Source organism: Amphiprion ocellaris, chromosome 7, assembly GCF_022539595.1.
Source record: "Amphiprion ocellaris isolate individual 3 ecotype Okinawa chromosome 7, ASM2253959v1, whole genome shotgun sequence".
Classification (NCBI taxonomy): Eukaryota; Metazoa; Chordata; class Actinopteri; family Pomacentridae; genus Amphiprion; species Amphiprion ocellaris.
Window position 1 is genome coordinate 14,222,248 of NC_072772.1, and position 15,435 is coordinate 14,237,682.

At 41.7% G+C, this 15,435-nt stretch overlaps 1 protein-coding gene across 1 annotated transcript in view; it reads right to left on the minus strand.

The window, feature by feature from the left end:
* Positions 1-2,139: 2,139 nt before the first annotated feature.
* Positions 2,140-15,435, minus strand: part of clmpb (CXADR like membrane protein b) — a 66,671-nt gene continuing 53,375 nt past the window's right edge. Inside the window, exons 3-7 of the mRNA XM_023282486.3 lie at positions 14,255-14,459; positions 11,308-11,475; positions 9,843-9,965; positions 9,188-9,329; positions 2,140-7,391 (exon numbers count right to left, since the gene is read on the minus strand). Of these exons, the coding sequence (XP_023138254.1) occupies positions 7,055-7,391; positions 9,188-9,329; positions 9,843-9,965; positions 11,308-11,475; positions 14,255-14,459 (975 nt within the window). The 3' untranslated portion in view covers positions 2,140-7,054. The remainder of the gene's footprint in view (positions 7,392-9,187; positions 9,330-9,842; positions 9,966-11,307; positions 11,476-14,254; positions 14,460-15,435) is intronic.

Below are 15,435 nucleotides of genomic sequence, written 5' to 3' on the forward strand. Positions count from 1 at the left end.
AAATAGATTGTTTTTGTTCATGATTAGATGAATTACCAGACTATATTTTAAAAACAAATTTATACCTAAGCAATGCCAAAGGGTTCTTTTTCCCCCCCACATACTTTGAATGCAAATAACTGTGTAACCAAATGATGTCCACATAGCATATGAATAGTGTACATTGACAAGTGAGTGTGTGTGTGCGTGTGTGTGTGTATGTGTGTGTGTGTGTGTAGACATGCCAGTGAGATGGGTTTATGACATTGTCATCACACATGGCTAATCATGCGGAACAATGGGCACAGAGGCATGGAACAGAGGGGTGGAGAAATGTGATCTGGCCTTGAAATTTTGATCCTGCTTAATATGGATGCTGTGTTTTGAAAAGATGTAAATTTAGCCAGCAGTCTCCAGCCAACTCCTTAACAAACAGATGTCAGAGAACACACTGGTAATTGTATTATCCCCCGTGGCTTGTTCATGTGCCCTTACTCAGGGTGTTATTCCCACTTTTAGGACTTCACGTCATGGAAATGCTCTCTGGAGCTGTACATCAGAGCTCTTGTTGCTGGGGCTGCCGGACATCCCACATCGCAGCTCTCTGGACCACTAAAGCTGGAGGGACAGGTGGTGGAAAAGGTTGAGGTCTATGAGCACCTAGCCGCTGAGATCGATGAGCACCTGTCCTTCACACAACATGCACCGGCGTCTATGAAAAGACTCAACAGCACGTTTCTCCTGACCAAGCTGTTGGCAAAGTCTTATCCACTCTTTACTGATCACTAATCAAATCAGTCCTTGCATTCAGCATTGTTTCCTGATGCAACTTCTTCACAGTGAAAAGCAAGAAAGAAAAACTCACAAGAATAATCAAGCATGCAACTGAAATCAATAGCACCACTTCAATCCCAACTCTCAGACCTTCACAGTCAGTAAAATGAAAGGCGGACTCCGTCATTAAGGACCCTCTATCCCCTCCCCTTTCAGCTGCGACCATCAAATAGCTGTTTCTTGAGACTCGAACCTTGAACCTTTTGAGTGCATCCTTGAAACAGAGATAAAGTCACCCCCTGTCTCTTTAACCAGGCTTGACACAGCCACTCCATCTTGGCAGTTCAATAGATTGTCAACATTAGAAGAACTTTTCAGAGGGAAGAGATGAATGTCAGTCAATAAGGGGCTGACAGGTCAATAGATATTCCTGACCTTGTTGCCACGGGCACGAGTGTCACGTTGAGAGGCTGAAGACCGAGACAGACTGTCAAGGAAGAAGAAGAAGAAGAAGAAGAAGGAGAAACCCTTTCTTATATGCTTCATCTTCACCTAATGAGTGGCTTTGGATCACGATGGGTTAAGTTAGAACAACTGTGCAGAATGTCATGCCTATTATAGTAATAAAAGCAAACAGCTATCAAACTGTAATCTTACGTTCAGGCAGTATTATAGAACTGAACGTAGAGTTCTAAGACAGATTCATTCCAGTAAATTTGCTCACGAGGTGCATATACTGAAAAAAAAGAAATCCTCAGCCTTCTGCATTTTTGGGTCGATAGCGCACCTGCACAACTCCTTTAACTGAACCCGAGCACACAATGGAAAGTAAGAAGTAGAAAACAAATCCCTGCTGACCATTGTACAAAGCTTGCAAAGCCATAAAACTTGCTTGAGATAGCAAATCCATTGTGTTGAACATTTAGCCCTTGGTACTTTACCATCATTTGATATTACGTTTTGGTATTCAGTGAACATGAAGCTGCTATAACTGCAGAGATATTTCCTTCTTTGAAGATTCCATACAAAATTTTTTCCAAAACTTGTGAGTTGACTGTTGACCTGTGATCTGCTTAATGCAAATATGATGCACTAATAATGCTCGCATTTGGTAATTTTTTTGCCTTTGAGCTTTAATTTTTCTGACAAGTTCTCTATTAGCGTAATGCTATTTTGCAGGGGTCAGCCAACTCGAATGTGAATGCATACAGTATGCACAGTACATTACACAATAAAAGCACATGAAAGGGGTTTACATTTAGCATTAAGGCTCCGACCTCGTCACACTCCACAAAACAAGATCAGCACAGCGGTGGGATAGTAATAAATCAGTGATGAAAGCATTCAAAGCAAGAATAATTCCAAATCAGGATGCCACAAGACCAATTAAGTTGTCATTGAATATTTTATTTGCAAATGAAAGAGTAATAACTCAGAGATCGTAAAAATATACATTTTTTTTACTTGTGATATTTACATGGATTGTTTTCATCAAACAAACAAACCAAAAAATTCGATACCGTTTTACAAAACCAAAGAGAAGCCACGTCAGAAAAAACAGATGAGAGAAAAGAAAACAAAGGTGTCTTACATTTCCGTTTAGTACCGCCATGCTGAGCATGTCTCCCTCTGACATCGGAACAATGCAGTCAAGAGAAACAGCCAACCACACAGATCCCACACAGGCCGGTGATGAGCATAGCACACAAAGAAAGTGCGAAGTACATGGATAAAAAATTCAAAATTAAGAAGACAAAAATAAAGCTTCATAAAATTTTTCTGTGGATATATTTACAATTTTAGGTTTTTCTTTCTTTTTTAAAAGTTTTTTTTTTTTTTTTTTTTTTTTTAGCCGATTACAGTTATGTTACATCAAAGCAAAGCATTCCCGTTCATCTGCTCAATCTCCTATGACATGCAGGTACCTTTGCTTTCTTCCTTACTTCCTTTCCTTCTTGAGGTTATATTTAGCCCCATCCATCTCCTCTTTTACAAGTAATAATGCGTCACATTCCCTTATACTGACATACAAGGCCAAACCACAAAGGCGGAGCATCGCTTTGCCCTGCTCAACAGCTTTAATCAGAAATAAAACTGCTTAATAGAACATAAAACACTGTGGCTACATGAGATTCATACTCCTATTATATAACGCAGGATAACCATTAATGATTTTACTGCACCTTTGAGTGTTGATAATAAGACAATATATAGTGCTGATGGATACTGTTTCAAAGGATGATACTGGATGTGCTGCTGACACTGAGGTGTGTTAAGACTTTCCTCCTCCAGTCTACTGAACTGACAAAAGCGCCTTAAAATTCATTTGTTGGAAAGAGCACAAGTTTGTCGGGCCACAAAGCTGCACACATGAGAGGAGCGATGCAACGCGAGGGCTCATAAACTGGGGAATCTGCCACCTGAGACTTGCAGATGCTGGAAAGCAAATCAAAAAGCTTGGAGGAATTTAACAGCTGGAAGACTTGCAACCCATCCTCCACCTCCACTGCTACTTTCATCTGTGGTGGAGGGAATTTCAATGGCAGGAGCCTACAGCCCTGGCTCAGTATCAATCCTGTTATACTCTCCTGATTCCCAGTACTACTCCTGCAGATTCCAATGAAAAAAGTCTTTAGGCATATGCTATCCAGATTGTTAAGATGCATAGCAGTGTCTGTCTTCCCGAGTGCTTTTTCATGCAAGTGTGTGTGTTGTAGTTGTTTTTGTATATATGTGTGTGTTTGTGTGTGTGTGTGCAGACGTCCCCTGGGTAATGCAGTGTAGAGTGTCCCTTTCTGTGCTACATTTAGTCTCCAGGTTCCATCAGTCAGTCGTAATACGTCCAGACATTCGATCCATCAAATTGATTCTGAAAGAGCGGAAATAACAAGGAGTGCTGTTTGGGGTTTTGCTTGTGCAAACTGTACGTGTGTGTTTGTGAGGCCGTATGCAACTGTGAATGTACATGAAGCGCACACACTTGCGTTTCTGCGTGCACCTGTTCATACAGTATGTGTGTGTGTCAGTGTGTGTATATACAACTTTTACCTGTTTTGGAGTGTGTGCGCACCTTGAGATGCCATCAGGGCCAAGTGCATTCTATGTTAAGAGACAGCAAGAGCAGGGAGAGAGCATACAAGTGGCCTCCACAGCTGATGATAGTTATGAATTATGGACGTGCTTTGTTTCAAGACGCCATCCCCACAAGCAAAAACATGACTGCTTCCGGTGAAGCCAAGTTCAATAGGCATATAAGTCAGTGAAAACTAAAATAAACACTGCCAGGCTGCAGTCATATCAATTTGGATAGAGGTTACTTTGCCTGACTGGATCCTTCTCACTCAGTGAATGGCTAACATGAGAATGTGTGGGTGTGGCCCAAGGGCTTATATTGAATTTACATGCACACACCCACACATACACACTCATACACGTTCACAGGCATGCATGCATGCACGCAAGCACGCACACACAGACACACACACGCACACACATACACACACACTCTCTGAGTAGCTTCCCTGGTCAATTATGAACTGCTGTCTCTAGTTGAATATAAAAGGCATAATTTTCTAAATTTCCCTTACAGTTAAGTCACGTGTGAAATCCCACGTGTGAAATCAAACCACATGTGCTTTTCAGACAGATGCTGGTTTTCAAAACACTTGAGATTAAATTACTTTGGAAATATTCTACGCTAGTGGGGGAAATTCCTATTTATAAGTGAAATACGACTAAAGGGAGAAGAAAAGTGTTCTTAGCAAGCTACAGTATGAAAGTGGTGGACGTACTCTGTTTAATATTTACTACTATTTTAACCAGTAGAAGAGTTTCAATTGTAAAATTTGTCCTGAGAGTAAAGGTCACAGGGTCATAGAATAAAAACATTTGGTTTTAACATATGTTGTGCACAAGCAGAAAATTTAGCTCAGGGGATTTGCCAAAATATTCACCGTGTGTTAACTATGCATGCTACACTCAGATTATACTTTCATGAAAAAAGGCGAATAGTTCAAGCCAGTGGGGCTGCTTTATCGAAGGTCAAAGTGTCACTAAAATCAAAGGATATTATTGACCTGGGGATCAATAAAATCCATATATCTCATGGGAATCTGGCCAGTAGTAGACGATAGCATGCTTTAGTCCAGATATTAGGATTTAACTCCACACCTGCACCTTCCATTATATATAATGTTTGTTTCACATGAAGTTGACACTTGGGGCACAGCATGCGTATAAGAAACACTTGGTTTAAATTCACGCTGGGTTTCCCATTTGACTCTTTTGTAAGGGGGAAACCTCCCCTCACATACCCTTATTTATTAAATTAAATGACATCATGTGCATATATCTATCTGTATGTACAATATAAAACAAGACTGATTACAGAATGTACAGTACATTGTCCCGTGGCATGAGATTGCTTTCTCACCATGGATAGTTTGCGCTGCTTGGTGCTCCCTAGGCTGCATCTGTTATTACTAGGGCGACTTTGTGAAGTTGTACCGCTCAGTATTTGCTGCTGTTGACCCTCAAAGCTGGATGTGAGCAGAGACTTTACCACTGGTGTGCTGAAGATAAAGGACAAAGAAAGAAACCATCAAAGGGAAGAGGGATTGCAAAGGCACACTAGATAGGCTACTTGCCCTTTTTTTTCAGCTACTTTCAATCAAACTGCACTGGGTCTGTCTGAGGATACGACAAAAGAGGGGACTGGCTGATAGCGCAGCTCGACCAATAACCAAGCAGGACCAGGTTCAGCGAGACAGCAATCAAGTGCCACACCATTGTTGTGGACCCAAGGAGAGTACCGACAATGATACCATACATACCCTATACAAGTGAAGTCTCTGGAATCATACTCCTAGCTCTCCTCATTCAGACTTAGTATTTGTGAAACTGAACGTCAAGGTCAATTCTTTGTGCCTTAGCTTGAATATTCACTTAGTACCTTGTAGGAGGCTGAAAATAATGGGATCCACCATCTTTGTACATCACACATTCATGGTGACAGATTTTGGTTTCAGTTCAGAAATGTCACAGGTAAACAACAACAAAAAACAGAGTTTAAAAGAGCAACAATAATAACCCATCCTAGGGATTGGTGGCACTTCTTAACATGGATGAATGGACAAATGGCTGTCTGTCACCCTTTACAACCTGTTCAGAGAGAAGAGACACAGGAGAGCAGAGACAAAAGAAAAACAAGTCCAGCTGGTCTAATAGATGCTTATCCCCTATATTTAACGTATCGCTATAGGCCTAATAAATACTATTTAATTATTCAGGGAGGATATTCAGTACCAGAAAAGGATGTCCATAGATGAAGACAGGATGTGGGAAGGGAGGGGGGGGGGGGGGTGGTAGCAACTCCATTGATTTGACTCCACAGTCAATGCTACATCCTTGTACCTGAAGTTTCCCCTGCTGATTGGTAAAGCATATGAGCTGAGTGTGAGCCAGCTGAGTCAGTCTCAGGACCGCCGCGGTTTCTCGTGGGCTCCTTATGATAGCACGAAAGACCGAGAGCGCTGAGGCAGATGATGCACATGCCGCGCGCTGTGTCTGTCCACATGGATGGGCACACTCGGCCCAGCCCACGAGAGGCAAAGGGGGGTTTGTGGTTTCAGAGCAGGTGCTGGAAGCAGCAAGTCAGAGGTGCAGGGTGACATGAATCAGAGAATCACCCCGAGCCCCCTGTCCTCCAAGAGAAAAAAGAAAAATCAGTCGCTGTCATACACTTTTGCACTTCCTCCTTGTTCCCATCCTGCTTCGATTCATCTCCTACAGCTGATGCTCAACAGAAGTATGATTCCGTTGGTGCCTGGCTCAGAGTTTGGATTTACTTTATTATCCTGCCTTTACTGTTTTCCTTTTTCCACTCCTTTTCTCTACTGCATGCCTAACCCTTTGATTTGATAAATAAATAAAAGCTCTACCAGGGGGCCTCTTCCACCTCACTGCACAGGGTGCTTCTCTGTGCCTTCCAAAGCCAAAAGAAGGAACTCAGAAAAAAAGCTCTGCCTTCAGCCGTGAGACACAAACAGTGTTGCATCTCGGGTCTCTGCTTTTTCTTTTGCTTTGTTGTTTTATGTAATTCAGTAGGGGGCAAGCATGTCTTATTTTCCCTTTTTAAGTATGCATTCATTAAAAGTACTTTTGGACTTATAGTATTGATTCTTTTAATTACATCCTTTTTACTAGTTGCATTTCTTTGTTATGGAAGAGTCTTAGTCTTTAGGGGGGCTTAGGCAGGGATGGGAGTCTCACATGGCTGCAGGAAAGGCGTTGGCTTTCAGTCTTACACAGTCTGAAAGGCCTTGGTCTGGGCGGGGACCATGAGGGTTGGGGGTGTGGGCCCAGAGATGTTCCTGGAGTTGAATTTGGGAGTGGCAGGGGGCTCGGGGGTCTTGGGGGGCACCACTGAAGTGTAGGCTGGAGGGGACTGGGGGAAGCCTGGAGGCTGTCCATTTTCCTTGAGAGCTGCCACAGCAGGTGGACGTGGGCGGTGGCCACGCTGGGCACTATTGTGCACCATGGACTGGGTGGAGGAGGCACCGGAGCGAGAGCTGCCGGAGCGGGATGAGGACAGCGAGTTGGGCTTCACTAGCTTGGCCTTGGGAGCCTCCGCATCCTCCCTGTGGTTAGAAACACACACAGAGGAAACAATCATGAGAAAGTCCATTTATTTTGTATCAGCTGTACCTCTAAGAATAGAAAAGATCACCCCACACACACAACCACACACTGAACTGCACAACACTACACCGCAGCACCGTTCTCTAATACTATTCTAAGGCCTGAGACACATGGGACTAGTATTATGTGGGGCCTCATGTAATTCATGAGATACCCCCCAGCTCCTGAGTTTTTTGAAACATATTTGCATGGAATAATGAAATCTGCTGAAATCACTAGCTCCCCAGACACAATTGTTGAAGGAAATAAAGTTTTTGCTGAGAATACAATGAAAACTTTCCTTTATAATTCTACTTTTGCCTCACTTTTTAAATGACAGGATGAAAAGTTTCCAAGAGAGACCAGAAAAATAGAAAATGCACGGCAAAAGCAACTCAAAAGAGTCTGACTGACCACAGCTTCAGTTACCAAAACAGGTAATTTGTGCTCCGATTGTTACTGTAGTATTACTGTAGTATTTAAATTACAGAGTCAGAAATAGAAGCATCTCATCTGTGCACTGCTGACTGGTATCTTCTCAGGCACACCAGAGAAGGTTCTATAAGTCTTGTAAGACAATAATAAAATTTTTAAACAGCAGTGGCTGGTTCTAAATCTACACCCAAGTGATGTGCATGACCAGCTGGTGGTCGGATGGAGCACATTAGTGGAAAGTTTCAGACTCTCAACATGGCATGAGAACAGAGAACACTTCATCACATCTGCATTATTTAGTCAAAGCTGCCCCTAAACCACTGTGCATTATTCATTGTTACATCAGTAAATATGCACCTACACCAACTCCAGTCTGTCACAAAAAAAGGAAAAAAAAAACATTTGCAAGTGTCATTAGAGGGCCACCAATGCATACAGGTTTTAGAATAAGGAATAACAAAAAAACTACTGTGACCTCAGCTGCAGGGCCGCAGACAGACAGCTGTGCACTCATGCGCACGCGTTGAAATACAAGGGTGATGTGAAAGGGAGGCTCTTAAAAGATAATCGATGAACACTTGACCTTGTAGTTTTTATTTTTAGAAACACAAACGCACACAGAGAAGACAAGTAGACACCGAGCACATCCAGGCAGAATGGGGTTGCTGCTGTGTCAGTTAGCACTTGACTTGCTTAGTTTAGAACAGTTTCAGCTGAACTGCTGCTCAAGTGGTAAACACACAACTCTTTGCAAAGATCAACATCGGTCTGTCGAACAGAGCTAGTGGTAAATAGAATGGAGGCGAATCAAGATGTACTATTAAGCTAATAGTGGTTCGTGCTGTAAAAAGATATATATTTTTTGATTCCCTTAGCATTGAACAAAATGTAGAATTTTACCCATTTTTCCACCTATTCCAAGGTTTTTAAAAATGTAAACTTTCATAAAAATGGTTAAATGGGAAAATATGTATTACAACAATTCACTTTGCAAAATCAATTATTGATAATTTTCATAAAAAATATAATTTCTGTGTGAGCAGAATTAAATTAGAGATTTATACACCGATTGGACAACATAAATTCACAAGCTCATCTAAGAATGTAAACTGCAGCTAAGCTGACAAGGCAGCAGCCCCATAGAAATAAATAAATTAACAGAAACATAGAGATAAACACATAAAACATATGCATACATTCATACATGAACACAAGCAAAAGTCTTCACTTATAGTCCCTTGCTTCCATGTGTGCCACTTCCATAATGGTGCAAAATTGTAAAAAAGTACAACGATGAAAGAAGAGAAGATGATGAATAAACCTGATCTCATTTGGAGTCTCCTCCTCTTCGTACTTCTTTTTCTCTTTCTTCTGGAAGACGACCCAGATGGTTGATATGACAAAGAGGACACCGAGGGATACTCCCACCACTGCGCCTGCTACCTTCCCGACATCCTTCACCACTGTGAATGAGAAAGGAGGGAGAGACAGTCACTTAGTGTCTCCGTCTCTTACATATTATTCATCATTTTTATCCTTAGTGTTAAATTCACAAATACCTATCCTCCACGCTCATTTACTAGAGAAACACTCCTCAGTTTTGTGCCACAGTGCCAAAATTCAATTTAACACCAGTGCTAGAAAACAGTTTTTGCTGAGCCGCTAGATGTGTCATTTTCTCTACACATGACCCCAACCGTCCTGGGCCTCTCAGAAAATGTATTAGCGTGACAGTGAAACATGACTGTTGGAGCAGGGGTGGTGACCAGTAGCCACCAGTTTAAGTTTGCTGCAGTCTAGTATTGAAGCACTAGGGGGGAAATTTGAAGTCTGAAGGGAGGTAGATGGAAAGGCAAGGGAGGGGTATAAATGTATTTCCAGCTGCAGTTTGAAACAATAACCATCAATCAGTGTGGCAGTTTGGTGTGAGGTGAATGCTGCGAGGAACACTCCCCCATTTTACTCCCAAAACTCACACTGCATTGTGACCTCGATGGTGCAGTTTTCCTCCCCAACGTCATTGCTCGCTGTGCACCTGTAGACACCAGTGCTGTCCATGGTGAGATTCCTCAGGGTCACGATCTCTGGGTTCTTGAGATCTGCGGAATGAAAGTTAGTTTTTTTATTTACAAATTGCTTTTCGTGCGCAAGTGCCTCTTTTGTGCTGTAAATAATGTATGCATTCCTGCATGTTTACCATCCTCAATGTCAGTTATGCCAGCAGGGCAGAGAGAACTGAAATATATATTATGACTGAAGAAAGAAAGACAGTGTGTGAGAGAGAGATATTGACAGAGTTTTGATTTTAGAGCAAGTCAGGAGGACTTGAAGTAGCAGGAGTGTGTCTGACAGAGCGACGGATCCTCACGGCCCCATGGGATATTTAGTCATCCCCAGCAATGACAACCATGTGATACTACCTTTCACCAAACCCATAAATAATGGCTGCTGACGCCGTGCGTTATCGTCCAATGAAAACTAATTAGACTGAACAGGTGTTGTTTGGTGGATGTCATTAATTTGAAGGTTTTTGTCTGGACATGCGCCTTCATGGATGCCAGTTGAACACTGTAGTGAAAACTGAGAGGTTGGAGTATACACAGTAGGGACAAATGCCCTTCCATTAGCTTTTCTGCTATAAACCGTCTCTGTTGCTGTTTAGAGGCAGATATGGCTGGTTATCATCCAAGAGGAATGCCAGAATCAGCACCATGTGAGTGAAGTGAGCCTCGGGGCTACTAGGGAGCCAATGTTTTTTGATGCAGAATATAGTCCGAGCCGCCAGTCCAGTTCTGTGTATTATATTTGATTTTCTCCAATTTACACACAATCCAAGAAAACACTTACACCGACTTCATGCGTGCAGGTATTATTCACTTGAGCCAGACTGACATTTCACTGTCACAGACATATTCATCAGATCACAGTATCAGCCTTCATTCTTGTGTTTAAATAAGACATCCCAACAGAATACATCTAGAAATCACAAGGCAGTGTTCTGTTTGATTTCCTGGGGAAAAAAAAAAAACATGAAGTACACATTATGTGGTCCTGGGTTTATTGCTCAAATTTAGAGAGAGTGGCAGGAGTCTGAAGATAATAGTGGCATGCAGAATCAGTGGATTAACAGAGACAATCTGAGCGCATCTAAGTGCCCTCGAGCAAATTGTTGCAACTGTTAATTACTCCAGTGAAGCAGCTCAAGGAGCAGCAGCAGTGGGAGAGTATAGCTGGGCTTGGCAGATTTAGGTGACTGTGTTTGCAAATGTATGCAGATGGGGAAGAGGTGAGGGAAAGGTGGTGCGCTCAGCAAAACACTCCCTTGGACAAATGCAGCCTATAAAAAATCACTAATAAGAAAATGAATCTTCATAGCATTTCTCTGCAGAGGGGCTGAATGGTGAATCAGCATGTCAGTGTCGTGCCAATTATTTTTCTTACCTATCAGTGCCAGGTTTGGCAGTTTGCCCAGACTCTTGCCTTTGTCCAGCACTCGTTCCCACTTGTAGCTAATGGGGTCTGAACCATCGCTGGATTTACAGCTCAGCTTGACATCAGTGCCCTCTTGGAGTTTTCCATCCATCCAGCACCTCGGCTTGGAAGGCTTGACTGTAAGAACGCATAACAGTCAGGAACAGTTGAATACAAATGTGAAAAGAAAAGTTGCTTTTTTTATCATATCAGAAAATGCAGCATACATCCATTATTCTCTGTTTTGCATTACATTTTGAGTAATTAGTTGGTGCATTGTGCTTGTTGTAGAATAACATGAATAGAACAAACAGTGGGATAACAAGAACAGATAACACAAGAGCCACCCAACAAATATAGAGAAAATGTGTTAGTCTAAATATAAATTGCTAGGAAAATTTGCAAATCAGTTTATAATATGCAGTTATCAACTTTCCAAAAATACAGAAAGAAAAGATAAATCTGTTAAAAAGACCAAAGCAGATTTTCAGTACTTGTTTAACTAAAAATGAAGCAGAAACTCTGTGCTGGATCTTTAAACTGCGACATTTCCAAATGTTGACCTGTTATTATGGCTATTTAATAAAGTTTTAAAGCTCAAACAAATTCTCTGCAGTTCATAAAAGCAATTCTTCATTTTTTTGTACAAGGTTCGTTAAATTACAGCTTAGAATAACATTTCTTTTTAAAAACAAAGGTTACTGGAGCATGAGATATTCTCTAATGTAAAGCCAAGAGAAACAGCCCTGCACCAGCATATATCAGCCCAGAATAAAACACTACATAAAATGTAGAGCAGGGATATAAAAAAATGAGAGATAATAACAGTATATATGCCTTGTTAAGTTGTTGAGTTTGAAATGCTTTACATACATTATAAACTTTATTAGATTTTTTCTATCTATATCCCTTAGTATTGCCATTTGGAATTGCTCAAAAGGGATAGGTTAATCGAGCTCACCATCTCATAGCTGGTGACACACACAGAAAAAAAAACAGTCCCATAGGCAATGGATCAATGTGACCCCAAAGCTGGCTGTGAACGCTTGTGGTGATATGTTCTCCACAGGTCAAAAGGTTCTGGTCATAGTCCAGTAGCTGGAGGCGCAGCACAGTATAGCTGGAGCCTGCTGGACCCTGGAACGCTGCTCTGTTTAGATAGAAGCTGAAAGGCTGCTAAACTAGGAAAATAGCACACTGTTTTCTGCCTCCCAAGTGACATATTTTTAGACCAGCGGTGAACTAAATTTAAATATCTATTTTGTATTTCTGTCATGCTGTCCTATTAGCAACGTTTGTGTGTTCGGTTTTTGCTGCTTGTCAGCACAGTTGCAGTAAAAGTATCTCTAAAATGCTGGGGAGTTAATGGTAGCCAGTGCACAAAGTCAGGCAGCTTTCTCCCTTTGTTTGCTTAACTTCCTTTTGTTCATACCCCGCTCTCAGAAGCAGAGGATATTCTTCTCACATTCTGTGAATAATATAATGAGAGGAGCTGATCAGGGACACTTTAGCTCCAACACGGTCAGCTGGGCCAACTGCAGTAGGAGAAGTTGGAGTGCAAAACTTTAATGCACAACCCCAGTAAAACAAAAATATACCTATAGTTGCCTATATGCACACTTAAACAGTCCACAATCTGCACATACAAATCCCCACCTCCTGTAATAAGTACAGTGCAGACTTCCAGGCCTGAATGTGGAAGCCTACGCATAAACGTACACAACCACTGTATGCACGCACAAACTCTGGCACACACACAAACACATACACTTCCTCATGCCAAGCCAGCTACCAGCTCGGCTGCCAAGCTATTATCTTAGCGTGGGGAGCGAGAGGAAAAATGCAAATGTTCGTCTCTCTCAAAATCGAAAGTGTCACCGCAAAGCTGAGGGCAATTTGTAAAAATCGAGGCACTAACTCACTGGAATGTCTTTATGGAAGAGAGAGGAGAGTGAGAGCGAGAGGATTAACAGACTGTTCCATTAGAAAACCAATAACCGCGGGTTGAACTAATCTCCCATGATGTTTTAATAAATCGCTTGCTTTTCTGACATTGAGAGCGATCTCAGTCCTCCCGTTGGACTTTTGTGGCTCGCTTTTGTGGTAGAGCTGCTCTCCTTTTGCTGTCTGTCCTTCAGAATTGTTTAGCTATTTGTGACGTGCAGGCAGAGACACATATTACCAGTGAGCTAGTTGTAAAGCAGAGCCATTTATAGCCATCTGTATGTTGGCTGAATGAGAAGAACAAAAAAAACCAACAAAAAACCCCCCAGAAAACTCAAGGATAAAATGTACAAAGACTTTGGTGACGCTTATGATGCCAAAACAGGCTTTTTCTGCAGTTGCGAGAGCTACGTCTGACTTGAACAAATAATTTTTCTAAGTAGCTCATCTGTAGTTAGACTGATGGCTGTTGACTTTTTTCAGTGTACTAAATGTGATTACACAATGGACATGAAAGTTAGGGAAAGGTCTGCTATCCGTCTTCTCGTAGATCTCGAGAAGGACAGAAATGTATTAGAAGTTAACTTGATATCTCTCCATGTAACTTGGTCTCTAACTCAATCAATCAGCTCTGTGCTCCTCCAAACCCAGTTGCATGTTTCTGGTCTCACCTCATCAACAAAGCAATCCAAACGAACCCAAACAGCACGAGCGAAATCAAATCACACTGTCTGAATCAAATTGAATCATTAGATCAGTCAGCATGACAGAGGAAATGTGCCAGGCTAATGATCCAGTGATTAGGTCTGCGTATGCGTGTGACAGACTGTGTGTGTACTTTCCATGTACAAATGGGCTTCTTCGTAACTCGATGGCATGTGTGTGGATGTGTGTGTGCTTCTGTGTGTGTGTGTGCGTGTGCCTACAAACTGAGCGTATGTGCGCATATTACAAAGTGTTTGAAAACACTCACCCAGCACAATGAGGTTGACCTGGCTCCAGTGGTACTTTCCCCCAGTCTTGACTTTACAGTAGTACTCCCCGGAGTCGGTCAGCAGCAGGTCACTGATCAGCAGGGAGGCGTCTCCACCCAGGTACTCCCCAGCAAAGGACAGGCGGCTGGCCTCGCTGCCTGTCGCCTCATTGGTGTACACCTGCCCCCCGAAGAAGGTAATGATCTAGACATGGGAAAGAAGATAATCAGACATTTATTTGAACATTATATATTGCAATCAACTCAGAAATTGAAAGATATCCCCTCACTAAGAAGGCCATCAGGCGTCTGTCCTCGTTCCTGAGCCCAAATTTTAAAAATCAAACTCGTGTGTGACGATCTCCTAATTCCTTAATGACACTTAGCTTCCCTTTCTCTTCCTTTTAAAAGAATTCTCCTGTTTCTTCAGGGATCTGGTTCTTACATTCAAAGTGCCGGTGATGTCAGTATTCATCTACTTAATGCTACCAATCCCCCAAATAAGATTTTCATATCACTTAACAGCACATTTGGTTAACTTAATTTCTGTGTCTCAACACTAATACCCTTGATATATTTGACTGGTAGACTGCCATTAACGTTAAAAATTACATAACTCTAATGATGCACAGCTCAGACATCCACATACTCCCTGACTGGCTGCGCAGACTTGAGAGAAACTGAATACCAGCACTCATGGGTAACACTGTTAACAATCATTTTTTAATTAACACTATGGGAAATAATATTTTACAAATGAATGCATTTGCTACAATGCCAGTATCCTGCCATTTTCTGTTCATTTAGCTGATTATCCGTAAGCGCTGTTATCTTCTTATGGTCTGTCTGCAATCCGAGCTGTCAAATTGACCCCAAAAAAATAAATAAATAAGTGGAAAAAATCTATTCTGGTGCTGCGATAAAAGATTTAAGTACCCACAGTGGCACTGATGAGATGTTAGAACAAAATAACAAGCCACAAGATAAAACAAATGCATCACACCCAACACAGTCCAAAGCACAGAGTAGAAAATGCTATATTTTCAGACAATAAACAAAGAAAATGTCCCTTTGTTCAGTTTATATCTTGCAAGGATATTATGTGTTTCTTAAACTCACTTTTTGTTACTTTAATGAAAATTAGGTCATATTCCTTTTTAGATATTGACCAGATTTGAATC